The following is a 15,754-nucleotide window of genomic DNA, read 5'->3' on the forward strand; positions in this document are numbered from 1 at the left end:
ACCTGCTATAACACACACTATAATACACCCTGATTCATCACACCTGCTATAACACACAGTATAATACACCCTGATTCATCACACCTGCTATAACACACACTATAACACACCCTGATTCATCACACCTGCTATAACACACACTATAATACACCCTGATTTATCACACCTGCTATAACACACAGTATAATACACCTGATTTATCACACCTACTATAACACACACTATAATACACCCTCATTCATCACACCTGCTATAACACACACTATAACATACCCTGATTTACCACACCTGCTATAACACACACTTTAATACACCCTCATTCATCACACCTGCTATAACACACACTATAACATACCCTGATTCATCACACCTGCTATAACACACACTATAATACACCCTGATTCATCACACCTGCTATAACACACAGTATAATACACCCTGATTCATCACACCTGCTATAACACACACTATAACACACCCTGATTCATCACACCTGCTATAACACACACTATAATACACCCTCATTCATCACACCTGCTATAACACACACTATAACATACCCTGATTCATCACACCTGCTATAACACACACTATAATACACCCTGATTCATCACACCTGCTATAACACACAGTATAATACACCCTGATTCATCACACCTGCTATAACACACACTATAACACACCCTGATTCATCACACCTGCTATAACACACACTATAATACACCCTCATTCATCACACCTGCTATAACACACACTATAACATACCCTGATTCATCACACCTGCTATAACACACACTATAACACACCCTGATTTATCACACCTGCTATAACACACACTATAATACACCCTGATTTACCACACCTGCTATAACGCACACTATAAAACATACTAATAATACACAGACCATAACACACACTAATATATAACACCCTGATTTATCACACCTGCTATAACACACAGTATAATACACCCTTATTCATCACACCTGCTATAACACACAGTATAATACACCCTGATTCATCACACCTGCTATAACACACACTATAACACACCCTGATTTATCACACCTGCTATAACACACACTATAATACACCCTGATTCATCACACCTGCTATAACACACACTATAACACACCCTGATTTATCACACCTGCTATAACACACACTATAATACACCCTCATTCATCACACCTGCTATAACACACACTAATATATAACACCCTGATTTATCACACCTGCTATAACACACACTATAATACACCCTGATTCATCACACCTGCTATAACACACACTATAAAACATACTAATAATACACAGACCATAACACACACTAATATATAACACCTTGATTTATCACACCTGCTATAACACACACTATAATACACCCTCATTCATCACACCTGCTATAACACACACTATAACATACCCTGATTTACCACACCTGCTATAACACACACTATAATACACCCTGATTCATCACACCTGCAATAACACACACTATAAAACATACTAATAATACACAGACCATAACACACACTAATATATAACACCCTGATTTATCACACCTGCTATAACACACAGTATAATACACCCTGATTCATCACACCTGCTATAACACACAGTATAATACACCCTGATTTAACACACCTACTATAACACACACTATAATACACCTTGATTTATCACACCTGCTTTAACCTCTTGAGACCCGACACAGCAATTAACCCAACTAAACACACCAATTAACTCATCTATAACACATCAATTAACAATTATAACACACCCATTAACCGAAGAAAAAACACAGCAATTATCCCAAAGAAAAACACAGCAATTAGCATAGTTATAACATATAAATAAACCCAACTATAAACAGTAATGAATATAGCTATAACACAAGAGTAAACCCAAATAGCACAGCATTAAACACAGTTTTAACTCACAAATTAACCCAACTGTAACACATCAATCAACCCAAGTAGAACACAGCAATTAGCATAGCTATAACATATAAATAAACCCAACTATAACACAGCATTTAACACAGTTATAACACACAAATTAACCCATCTAATGTACCCCTAAATTAACCCATATAATATAGACAATCCATCTCATTATATCACATCAATAAATATAACTATAGTTAACACACCAATTAACCCAAGAAAAACACTTAAATTAACCCAACTATAACACAGCAATTAACACAGTTATAACACACCAATTAACCCAAGAAAAACACTTAAATTAACCCAACTATAACACAGCAATTAACACAGTTATTAACCCAAGAAAATTGTCAAAGCTATAACACAACAATTAACCCAACTATAACACATCAATTAAACTATCTATAACACCCCAGTTAACTAAACTAAATCACATCAATTAACATAGCTATTAACATGTATATAACACACCAATTAACCCAACTATAACACAGCATTTAACACAGTTATAACACACCAATAGACACAACTGTAACAGATCAATTAACCTAAGTAGAACGCACCAGATAACCCACCTATAGTACCCCAATTAACCCAACTAGAATACAGCAATTAACCCAAATAAATCATATCAATTAACAAAGCTGTTAACATGTATATAACATATCAAATATATTTAACTCTGTTAACTGTGCTGTAACTGGGGAAAACACAGACTGTAACACTTACCTGATTTTTTTGTTTATTCCACTCTATTTTGTTGTAACCTTTCTTCCTCTCCTTTACTTCCCCAATTCAATCTGCCCAGCTGGACTCTACCGGTCTTTCTCTCTCTCTTTCTCTCTTTCTCTCTCTCTCTCTCTCTCTCTCTCTCTCTCTCTCTGGAAGTGTTGGTCAGTAGAGCAGCTGTCCTTCTCAGAGAACAAATATAGACAATGCATGTCACTCATTAAGGGGGGAGGATCACAGTGTGTGTGTGTTTGTGTGGACAGTTTGATGTCTGTATAGTTGGTCATAATGAAGAATGTATTTAATCTGTGTAGGTTATTGTTTTATTACAGTATTAGATTAGTTATAAATGCTGATAGAAGAAGCTTTGATGGATCAGTAAGTGAATGACCTGTGGTGTCACCTTACAGCCTGAACCCAACCCAGCCGCTCAGCCGGGTCACTGCCGACCCTGTCAGGACTGGACACACACACACACACACACACACATACCAACACTGAGGACTTAGTTTAGCTTCACCACTTACTCAGGGGGTCTGCAGTGGGACCCCTATAATCTATTATATACCGGGTCCAACATAGTGGAGAACATATTAATACTGGACTCCTACGCACTGGATTAAAAAAAACCTTTTTTGACTCAATTAATTAAAATATAAAAGTTAAACAGGTTTATAGAAACATGGCATTCTCAATTTATAGAGGTTCAATCACAAAAACAGCTTAAAGAAAATAAAGTAAATTCAACACTAACAGTAAAATCCTGTACAAAAAAGCGTGAACACTGTACTGTAGCACGAGGTAAAAACACAGCAACACCTCAGCAACACAGAACAAAAGTAACTTGCTCTTACAGCCTACAACACTGAGGCTGGAAGCTACTCAATTTATAAAAAAAATTACAGCAGCATATGAACAAAGCAGAATTCCTGGTTTCAAAGCACCCCCTGCCCATCACAGGGTTTCTTATTATTAAATCATTACAACTGACCTTAACTGAGGCAAGTGAGACCTTTAGATTGTTCTAGGGATCTCCTGGATGAGTTGTCTTTGCCCTTTTGTAGTAATTAATAGGTATGCACTTATATTATTTGTAAGCAACATTAGCCTCATAATTTCAGTGCTAATTTGTAGGTAAAAGCTTATATTACCTGTTAGAAACATCAGCTTCTTAACTCCAGTGCTAATTGATATGTATAAGCTTTTATTTCTTGTTAACTATATTAGCTTTACAGCTTTAGTGCTAATTAGTAGGTATTAGTTATATTATTTGTTAGCTATATTAGCTTTACAGCTTTAGTGCTAAATAGTAGGTGCAGGCTTCTATTATTTGTTAACTACATTAAGTTTGTAGCTTTAGTGCTAATTACTGGTTAGCTACACTAGCTTCATAACTCCAATGCTAATCAATAGGTATAGGAAGCTTATATTACCTGTTAGCTACATTAGCTTCATAACTTTTGTGCTAATTAGTATGTATATACTTCTTTTACCTGTTAGCTACATTAGCTTCATAGCGTTAGTGCTAATTAATAGGTATAAGCTTATATTACCTGTTAGCTAGCTACATTAACTTCGTAGCTTCAGTACTAAGTGATTATTATATGCTTCTATTACCTGTTAGCTACATTAACTCTGTAGCTTAATGCTAATTAATAGGTATACATTTCTATTACTTGTTAGCTACATTAGCTTTGTAGCTTCAGTGCTAATTAGTAGGTATATGCTTCTGTTAGCTACATTAGTTTCATAACTTCAATGCTAATTAGCTTCTACTATTTGTTAGCTACATTACCTTAAAAACTTCAGTGCTGATTAATAGGTATAAACTTCTATTACCTGCTAGCTAACTTACATTAGCTCTGTATCTTCAGTGTTGGTTAATAGGTATACGATTCTATTTCCTGTTAGCTACAATAATTTGTAAACGTCAAAAATAAAGAAGTAGATTTTCCATCAAACTCATTCATTTTAATATTAAGGTAGTGCACATATTCAGGTTCAGAAAGACTGTTGCTTTATGCATCATATTTCTCACAATCAGGTGAGTTTTTATTACATTATTTATTAGATTATTTATTATTTATTACATTTTTTTTATATTACTTTATTATAAAAAACACTAAAACAGACAAAAATAAAAACAGATACAGGGTGTAAAGTCACATCCAATAACACATCCAGAGAGTTCCTGCGGTGATGAGCTTCCATCTGCTGTCTTTACAGCACCTGTTCATGTTCATATACACCCCCAACACCCTCACAGCCCCACAGTCTTCAATAGTGCACTACAGCAATGGTCCCACAGAACTCTGAACAACTACGGACGTCCAGAAACGAGAAGGTGTTTTCACATCTGAAGGTTTGTGTGTTTCTTAATTGTATTCTGTATAATTAATCCAGTTAGTCTTTATTATTTTTTTATTCATTTCAGAATTATTTTATTTCTGTTTATAAATAAGGGTTAATCTACAGTTACAGTAGATACAGAATCACCAGCACCGTAATCTATAGTACCCATACTGCTGCGTGACGCTTCTGCACATCACCAAGGAGAGCCAGACTTTAGCACAACACTGCTTATTTATTTATTTTTGACATTGCTCATGTGTGTTACCTGGCTCAGGTAAATTGCTTGATTCAGGTATGCTTCCTGATTCAGGTGTTACTGTATTAATAACATTTCTTAAAGCGTTTTCACACCAGCAGTATTTGTATCCTTAATGCGGTTTGACCGAGCAGGTGTGATCAAGACCTGCTAGAGAAGGTCTGATATATTAGCCAGATAACGCTAATTACCACAGCTACGAACAAACGCTGTCTCTGCTGCTCCATGCTGTTTACGCACAAGGTCTGTGCTGTGTTCATTGCTGTGCAGCTGTGATTTGAAAACACAGTTTGAAAAAGGAGTGTTTCCGTGTTCAGTCTTAAAGCAGCTTTACACTGCACAGATATACAGATGTACAGATCTTCTCACTATATTTACTTTTTAACTCCCGCACAGACAGCTTTGACCAATCAGAGAAGATGATGTCCTTGCATGGTTTATTGGTGCATATTTTAGTGAGTTTAGGTTTTATGCCTGTGTGAAACCAAACCAAACCAAAGGGGGAAAAAACGTCCAAATAAACAAACTCATCAACTGATTCTGACCATAAAAAACTAAGCACAGGTGTGAAAACGGCATTAGAGTTTGTAGGGTTGTTGATTATGCCCGCAAATGTTGTTGAAAAATGTTGAACTCGGTTTGTTCTGAAATTCAATGAGGGCCGAATCCAAGCCCAGATTACATATATAGCTTCCAGTGGCCTTAAAGGGCTTGTAGGTGGAGCTTCTCCACATTATTGTTATTGATAGCTTCTTCTTTGTGTGTTGTTCAACTAGGTTCAAGTGTATACCAATGTAGTACAGGTGTTACATTGCCCATGTGTGTTTTACCTCGCTGTAACAATTGAAATTCACATGTACTGGTGAACACCTGTACAGCTCAGGTGTGTGCTTGGGGGTTTATTAAAAGTTTATTGTAAATATTTGGACTAAAGTTCAGTGAGGGCCGAATCCAAGCCCAGTTCACACATCTAGCTCCCAGTGGCCTTGCTTTGGAGCTCAAGCGAAGAGATTGTGGGTGGAGCTTCTCCGTCGCTACCTTCTGCGATGTCTGACCTGTCGTGACCCCGGCCCTCCTCCCGCTCCTCCACCAGCCTCTGCAGGTGCTTGATGTAGCGAATGGCGGCCCTCAGTGTCTCTACTTTGCTCATGCGCTTGTCGGCGGTCCCGCCCGGCAGGTGGTCTCGGAGCTTGGCATAACCCTGGTTGACGCACTTCACCCGCTGCCGCTCGCGCTCGTTTCGCTTCTGGATGAAGGCGGGTTCGAAGGGACACTCGTACAGGGGCCCCAGGTAGGGCAGGTAGGGGCCGTTGTAGAGTCCGGCCTGGACCCTTCCTGGGTACAGCAGCAGGGGGAGGGAGCGAAGCTGGGCGTGGAGGCGGTTATCAGGGTGGCCACCAGGCGGAGACATGGCGCAGTGCAGGCTGCTCTGGCTGAGGTGGCAGTATGGGTGGGAGAAGGTGGAGCTCATGGTGGGTTTTACATCAGTCCATTCCCACCTGAACACTCCTAATACACCTACAGTACCAGAACCACAGAACCAGAACCTACTGTCACAACAAGCATTAAAAAAATAAATAAAAAACACTCAATTAACTCATAGTTAAGCCCAGCAGAGGGCGCACCAGAGCCCCAGCTTCATCGTCCTCATCATCTTCTTATAGTCATCCTCACTGTCTCTTCACACCTTTGTAGGTGAGCTCCTCCTTTGTAGCAGCAGCAGTGCCATCAGCCAATCAGACGCTTTCATCATCTCCTCTCTGTTAGACACAGGGCTGAAGATTAAACACACACAGATTAGACTGATTACAGACGGCCTCAGGCTCCATTAATCCTTATAAAACACTTCAAACGTGCTGTTCTGCGCACTCTGTAACACGATACGCTGTAATATACTGTAATATAACACTCTGTAAAAGCACCTGAAGGCAGGAGTCGGTTTGATGTAAAATATCACTTTAGTTCACATAAAAAACCCAAACTACACACTGACCACAAACCACAGTGTCTATCACACTTACATTAAACACATTAAACAACAACCTTGTCTACATACAGTACAGACAGTACAGTATAAACGCATGGTATTTCATATTTTATCTGCTTAACTTAATTGCATTTGTTTATATATTTTAGCATTTCTGGCGTTCAAAACATTACAAGCCAAGTTAGAATCTGGCAGTTTAGGGCTAGTACTGAGTACTGAGATAAATATAAATAATAATGTGATTTTAAACAGGTGAACATAATCAGTATAAAAGCAGTATACAAGAAATTCTGAGTTTTTTAATATTATATTATATACATCTCACCATTCACTATGTTGGTTGCTATGGTGTTGCTATAATAATTGTGGTGATTGCTAAGGTGTTGCAATGGTGTTGCTATAGTGTCCGTGGTGGTTGCTAAGGTGTTATTATTATTATCTGTGGTGGTTGCTATGTTGTCTCTAAGTGGTTGCTATGTGGTAACTAAGCTGTTGATAAGCTGTTTTGGGGGATTTAGGGCCCTCTCTGGTGAGAATGGGTAATTGCACGAGCATGCGGAAGAATCATTTTAAACTGGGTGGGTGTGATGCGGTCTCCTTTCAGAGCGGATGAATCCGATTCCAGGTTATGTTCAGTCAGAAAGAGAGAAAGAGAGAGAGAGAGAAAGAGCTCAGTCAGAAACTTCACTCCTTCATTTCTTTGGTTTTACTATGAGTGAATGAGCTACTGAGCTCTGAGTTTCCTCTTCTGAAGTCCCCGCTGCTCCACCAGCTGCTCACGTTCAGTAAAACTGAGCCGGATCCTCTTTTAGAGGCTGTAAGCGTGACGTAAGTACGTAAAGACGCGTGACGTGGCCAGAAGAAGAACTCCCACAAAAAGAGACCTGACACCCCAGTTTTTAGAATTAATACACACTGATACCAATACACATAATATTTTATCCCTTCAACACTCAGAAATGCTTCTACTTTCAGTTTAGAAACAAAATAATACGGACTAACACTTTTCAGTTTCAGTTTCACACAGCAGAGCAAGGTAAACCATGTTTCAGGGATAAAATAAAACAAACAATGACATAATAAAGTGTGAAATCATCTTTCAGGAGGACAGACAGGTTCATATTTAACACAGGTGTAATTACTGTCCTGTGGGATCATTCGGAGCGACAGGTCGGAATGGTTTCATTCAGTATGCAGCGCATTAATCAAACGTGTTCATGTGGTTTTCCAGCCAGACGGAGAGATAAAGCTGGAGGCAAACGCCGTGATTTCCCCTAATAATCTCTTAATGAGGCCTAATCTCTCTCTCTCTCTCTTTCTCTCTCTCTCTCTCTGTGAGATGAGAGGAGGGGCCGGTGTGGAATTCCCCTTCCTGTGTTCCTAAATCCATCACTGACTGAACTGAACAAGATTCATTTTTAGTTCGTTTTTAATGTGGTCTGAAGTCGTTCACACAAAAGGCGTTTAAAGTGAATTATCTGAAATAGTAGAACTGAGGAAACGTATAGAATTGCTCAGGAGTTTCTCTCTCTAACAGCAACAGTGTTTTAATGTTTATTTCTAACTATTTTAATTCTTAAAGCTGATTTATCTGTTTTTATCTCTTCGTGGTTAGCCTTAATTTAAAATAACTATTTTATCCTTTATTTGCTTTTGTTTTCTGTCATGCCAAAAAACAGCAAGCCTAATTTACGACTGAGTGTTTCAGTCTGAAAAGCTAGTGTACTTTGGATATTTTATATTTATGCTTTCTCTGCAGCTCATAAATACAATATGATTTTTTTTGTTCAAGTGGTTTGAGTGTCAAAAACAAGGCTACACAGATTGATTTGGCGTTGATTCAATGTTATAATTTTAAATATACTGTATTTGTTTGTTTTTATCTTTACTTACATTAAATATGTATATCTTGTTTGTAATCTATTATCATAACCTGTAATGTTTTGGTCGTGCAGTGTAGAAAGGAACACTTAAATAATAAATAATAATAATTATTATTAATATTTGAGGGACTTTAGCACCTTTTTACAACAATTTAACACCTTTAATACATGAACGTTGATTCAATGTCTGAATTTTTTTAACACTAATAACTGATAATGCCTATTATAGGCACTGTTAAATGTTGAACGTTGTTTTTTTAGGTAGTTTTTCCATCATCAACCTTAAGGATGCAATCTAGCTAATGCAACTAAAGTAAAAAAAAGAAAGAATTATGTTTATATAATGTCCTTTGCTATCAGGGTAGGAAAAATGTGTTTTAACCTTTGCATCTATTTTCCTTTGGCCAACAAAGAGCAAGTATATTTACAGTTACTGTAAAGAAAACAATATATTTATCCAGTTAATATCAGTAGCATTTATTAACCAGATTTTTTTCATGTGGATGGGAGGAAACAAGTAAAAAAAAGAATAAGAATGCAGTTTATTGTTGACATGCTTCTAACTTAGAAATTCTGGGATTATAGATATATCACTGTTTTAATCAATGTTTAAAGAATTTAGTTAACTTCACAATTTAACCATTCAAAATATTATTTTAATTTCTTGCAGTTAACATATTCATATGCTGATATTTGGAAAATGATGATTTTGCCTTATTTTTTGTTTTTAAATAAGAATATTAATTATATATATATTAGAGATTCCAACATCTGTAGTATCTGTAGTCTGTTCATAAATCAGTGAGAAAAACTGGCCTAATATGTTTTTATTAGTGATATTAATCTTTAATAACTTGCTTTAAATGATGTAATTGTAGTATAATCACAGAGAAATGGAAGAAAAATGAGAAATTAGCAAAAATGCATAGTTTTGGAATATTATCTAAATTTTCTACAATGTTAAATATTATAAAAGTGCACCTGTTAGGTGTGTAATGTGTTTCTCACCTGCTCAGGTGTTGGAGAAGCTGCTGGAGTCAGTGGAGAGTTCCAGAGCATCAGATCCTAAAGTGATGTCAGAGTGCTGCAGGTGAGCTGATCTGCTTCTCTTTACTACCTCAGAGTGCCCCGCCCCAGACGGGTGTGTGTTCCTCAGAGAGGTACGTGCGCAGGCGTGTGTGTGTGTGTGTGTGTGTGTGTGCTTACAGTAGTTGTGGATTTCAAAGAGGAGATGAAGCGCAGGAAGTGGAGGGAGATGGAGTGTGTGTTTTGGGTTTGGAGGGTGGAATTACAGCTCAGTGTTGACTGGCTGGAGTGGGGCAGCTGCAAACACTCATTAACTGCTCTCTGAGCTGCCCTGTACATTCATAACATCACCATACTACAGCAGTACTACAGCCGTACTATACATGTATACTACAGACACACAGTATTTTATATCGTATTTACAATAATATTGCTCAAATCACACCAATACTAGATTTATACCACACTCTTAGTACACCTGTACTGCATTCATAGTACACTCATGCTGCACCCTGACCACATCCATACTGTATTTTAAGTTTCACCACACTATACTCACACTACACTCACACTATACTCATGCTACATCTTTGCTACATCAATACTTTATCCATAATACCTCCACAATACTACATTCTTGCTGTTCTTATAAAACACCCATGCTACATTAAAACTATACTATTAATACCTGCACACTATACTCCACATTATTACAACATTAATACTACAACCATACACTATTCAGACCCTACTCTTAGTACACCCACACTGCACCAGTGCTACACCTTGACTACATTAATACTATACTCATAGCACCCTCACACTATACTCCACATTAATATTGCATTTATTGTACTTCCACACAATACTTTACATTCAAACCACACTCATAGTACACCCATACTACACTCATAATACTCCCATACTACACTCATAGTACACCCATACTTCACTCATAGTACACTTATACTACAGTAATAGAACACTTGTATTACATACCATACACATAGTACACCTATACTTCACCCATAGTACACCTATACTACACTCACATTACATTAATACACCACTCATAGTACACCTATACTACACTCATATTACACCTATACTACACTCATAGTACATTTTTACTACACTCATAGTAAATGTATACTACACTCACAGTACACCTATACTACACTCATAGTACATATATACTACACTCATAGTACATTTATACTACACTCACAGTACACCTATACACTCATAGTACATTTATACTACACTCATAGTACATATATACTACACTCATAGTACATTTATACTACACTCACAGTACACCTATACTACACTCATAGTACATATATACTACACTCACAGTACACCTATACTACACTCATAGTAAATTTATACTACACTCATAGTACATTTATACTACACTCACAGTACACCTATACTACACTCATAGTACATATATACTACACTCATAGTACATTTATACTACACTCATAGTACATTTTTACTACACTCATAGTAAATGTATACTACACTCACAGTACACCTATACTACACTCATAGTACATTTATACAACACTCATAGTACATATATACTACACTCATAGTACATTTATACTACACTCATAGTACATTTATACTACACTCATAGTAAATTTATACTACACTCATAGTACATATATACTACACTCATAGTACATTTATACTACACTCACAGTACACCTATACTACACTCATAGTACATTTATACTACACTCATAGTACACCTATACTACACTCATAGTACATATATACTACACTCATAGTACATATATACTACACTCATAGTACATTTATACTACACTCATAGTACATTTATACTACACTCATAGTAAATTTATACTACACTCATAGTACATATATACTACACTCATAGTACATATATACTACACTCATAGTACATTTATACTACACTCACAGTACACCTATACTACACTCATAGTACATTTATACTACACTCACAGTACACCTATACTACACTCATAGTAAATTTATACTACACTCATAGTAAATTTATACTACACTCATAGTACATTTATACTACACTCATAGTAAATTTATACTACACTCATAGTACACCTATACTACACTCATAGTAAATTTATACTACACTCACAGTACACCTATACTACACTCATAGTACATTTATACTACACTCATAGTAAATTTATACTACACTCACAGTACACCTATACTACACTCATAGTACATTTATACTACACTCATAGTACATTTATACTACACTCATAGTACATATATACTACACTCATAGTAAATGTATACTACACTCACAGTACACCTATACTACACTCATAGTACATTTATACTACACTCATAGTACATTTATACTACACTCATAGTACATTTATACTACACTCACAGTACACCTATACTACACTCATAGTACATTTATACTACACTCATAGTACATATATACTACACTCATAGTAAATTTATACTACACTCACAGTACACCTATACTACACTCACAGTACACCTATACTACACTCATAGTACATATATACTACACTCATAGTACATTTATACTACACTCATAGTACATACTGTATATACTACACTCATAGTAAATTTATACTACACTCACAGTACACCTATACTACACTCATAGTACATTTATACTACACTCATAGTAAATTTATACTACACTCACAGTACACCTATACTACACTCACAGTACACCTATACACTCATAGTACATTTATACTACACTCATAGTACACCTATACTACACTCATAGTACATTTATACTACAGTAATGGAACACCTGTATTACATACCATGCAAATAGTTAACCCATATTACTCTCATAGTACATTTATACTACAGTAATATACTGCATCCATGCTACAAGTGGACTGTATCCATTCTGTACTCATAGTACTAACTTCCACACTATAAATGTATAAAATATTCTTAGTACTCCCATACTACAGCCATACAACCCTTACAGTACATTTTATCCGTATTACAGCCATAAAACACCAATAATAATAATACTACACAAACAAACAGACACCTGTACTGATCTGCCTATATCCAACCATGGTTTTAATAGTATCGTGGTGTTGATGGAGTGTGTGAGGGAGTGTGTGGGAGTGTGTGTGGAGGTGTGTAAGGGAGTGTGTGTGGAGGTGTGTGAGGGAGTGTGTGTGGCGCAGGCAGGCCGAGCCGAGCTCTTTGAAGGTGATAATGTGTGTTGTGGTGATTTTAATCAAACCTTCTCAGCTTAAAGAACAAAAGCTGGATTTAGATGAGTGGAGACCACACCCACTCCAGACCTTAATTACCTCCGTCAGATCCGCTCTAATGACAGAGCTCATCATTACCCCACTTTATTCCCCTCACACACCAAGATACACAGAGTGTGTGTCAATAACAGGTCAGCAAGAGGAAGGAGAGGTTTTTACACTATTAACACACACACACACACTCTACCTACCTCTCTCTGTCCTACACACACACACACATATATAGAGATATACAGTTATAGAGGAATGTAGTGGGATTTTCACACTTAAAAATGACGAGTTTCTTTGATTTTTACCAAATTGAAAACCTCTGGAATATAATCAAGAGGAAGATGGATGATCACAAACCATCAAAGCAAAGAAGTGGCGTAAAATTATCCAAAAGCAGAGAACATGCCAAAATGCACGAAAAAAACTGTGATTAAAAATCAGGGTTTTTTGTCACTTCGCATTTAATACACCGTAATTACACTTTGGGTGCACGTTTCCATGGAGATTCACATTAACACAACAGCGAGTGGAAATGGAGGAGCTACTGAACACTATGTCATGTGACCGAGAAAACCAAATAAAAAAAAACTTACTAATCTTCCTGTTTTTTCAATTGCAGTCTGGATAAAAGAGTTTTATCACTGAGTAGAAGTGTGAAATATTTTTTTACAGATGTCCCCCTGAGAAAATAATGCAAAATATACAAATTGTTATTTAATGGAAACGTTCAACCAATGCTAACACTTCTAACAACAAATAAAAGCTAGGCCTACCCTAAAAACATGATGCGAGACGCGCAGCACTCAGCCCGGGTGTCAGCCGCCCTTTTGGGACAGTATGTGTGTCCAAACTGCAGGGTCAGATATCAGTTATAACACTTCATAAACACCCCTGATCTGCAGGAAGCTGTGCTGTAATGGCTGTGAGTTCCACAGGTGTGTTGGTCCAGGTGTACGCTGGGATGATGTAGTGACATCATTTTATCACACACAGATATGCTTGTGTGTATGTTTTCCCGGACATACCTCCTCAGCTAGTATGTGCTGACGGATCCTGCTTTTCCAGGGTGTGTGTGTGTGTGTGTGTGTGTGTGTGTGTGTGTGTGTGTGTGTGTGGTAATCGTTCCGGAGGTTAACTCATCTAAAAGTCAGACTGACAAGGTGCAGACAGGTAAACTTGCCCCAAGCTCACACTCAGGTAAACTGACTCACAAACATCAACTCAACACTTAAACACTCAGGTAAACTGATTCCCTGGTAAACACATTTATACAGGTACATTCATACACAGGTAAACTTGCTCTCATAAAATCACACAAGTAAAGTCAACTTCAGGTAAAATCAACCTCAGATAAAGTCAACCTCAGGTAAAATCAACCTCAGGTAAAATCAACCTCAGGTAAAGTCAACCTCAGGTAAAATCAACCTCAGGTAAAGTCAACCTCAGGTAAAATCAACCTCAGGTAAAATCAACCTCAGGTAAAGTCAACCTCAGGTAAAATCAACCTCAGGTAAAGTCAACCTCAGGTAAAGTCAACCTCAGGTAACGTCAACTTCAGTTAAATTCAACCTCACGTAAAATCAACCTCAGGAAAAATCAACTTCAGGTAAAGTCAATCTCAGGTAAATTCACACTCCGGTAAACTCAACCTCAGGTAAATCAGCCTCAGGTAAAATCAACCTCAGGTAAAATCAACCTCAGGTAAAATCAACCTCAGGTAAAGTCAACCTCAGGTAAAGTCAACCAGCTATGGTAAAAACACTCCTATGAATAATTACACTTATATAAGTGGTATCTCACTCTAAGGAAAATTAACATTCAAATAAACTTAATAAGCTAAACTGATACACACAAAAAAAACTTTTAGGCAAAAATTCACTTTTTTTATATATACACTTTACTGGAGTAATTATTTTTCTATTTTCACACAATTATCTGAACTTTCTACTCCTTACATTTTAAAAACAGCCTCATTACTCCTGTTTCATTTCAGCTGGTTTTCATTCCCTCTTTTCATTGTTCAATAAAACCCCTATCCAGATAAATCTCTCCATCCAGATAGAGTGAATCTGATTGTGATTGGATGTAGAGTGCACAATAGGACGTGTGGGCGTGACCTAAGCTTTTGTTCTTAATGGCTCCCCCCCCCCCCCCCACATTACTTTTATAAGTATAAGTTTATTAGTTTTGAAACCAGTACTTTTATACTTTTACTTAAAGAGTAAAAAGCTTGAGTTGATACTTTATTTAACTTCTACAGAAGTATTTTATTAAAC

The 15,754-nt window shown here is 36.9% G+C and overlaps 3 protein-coding genes across 3 annotated transcripts in view; 1 reads left to right on the top strand and 2 right to left on the bottom strand.

Moving 5' to 3' along the window:
* The window catches only part of cacna1sa (calcium channel, voltage-dependent, L type, alpha 1S subunit, a), a 43,460-nt gene extending 40,331 nt beyond the window's left edge, over nt 1-3,129 (bottom strand). Inside the window, exon 1 of the mRNA XM_049471789.1 lies at nt 2,682-3,129. The gene's annotated coding sequence lies outside the window, so the exon portion shown is untranslated. The remainder of the gene's footprint in view (nt 1-2,681) is intronic.
* The window catches only part of si:ch73-352p18.4 (inositol 1,4,5-triphosphate receptor associated 2), a 101,721-nt gene that overhangs the window by 26,218 nt on the left and 59,749 nt on the right, over nt 1-15,754 (top strand). The gene's annotated exons all lie outside the window — the stretch shown is intronic.
* Nucleotides 4,779-10,244, bottom strand: LOC103036408 (achaete-scute homolog 5-like). The gene is made up of 2 exons (XM_007256757.4): nt 10,168-10,244; nt 4,779-7,064 (listed from the first exon to the last, which is right to left on the bottom strand). Exon 2 carries the CDS (start codon nt 6,758-6,760, stop codon nt 6,260-6,262), a length of 501 nt encoding a protein of 166 aa, XP_007256819.2. The 5' UTR covers nt 6,761-7,064; nt 10,168-10,244; the 3' UTR covers nt 4,779-6,259.

Source organism: Astyanax mexicanus, chromosome 24, assembly GCF_023375975.1.
Source record: "Astyanax mexicanus isolate ESR-SI-001 chromosome 24, AstMex3_surface, whole genome shotgun sequence".
Lineage (NCBI taxonomy): Eukaryota > Metazoa > Chordata > Actinopteri > Characiformes > Acestrorhamphidae > Astyanax > Astyanax mexicanus.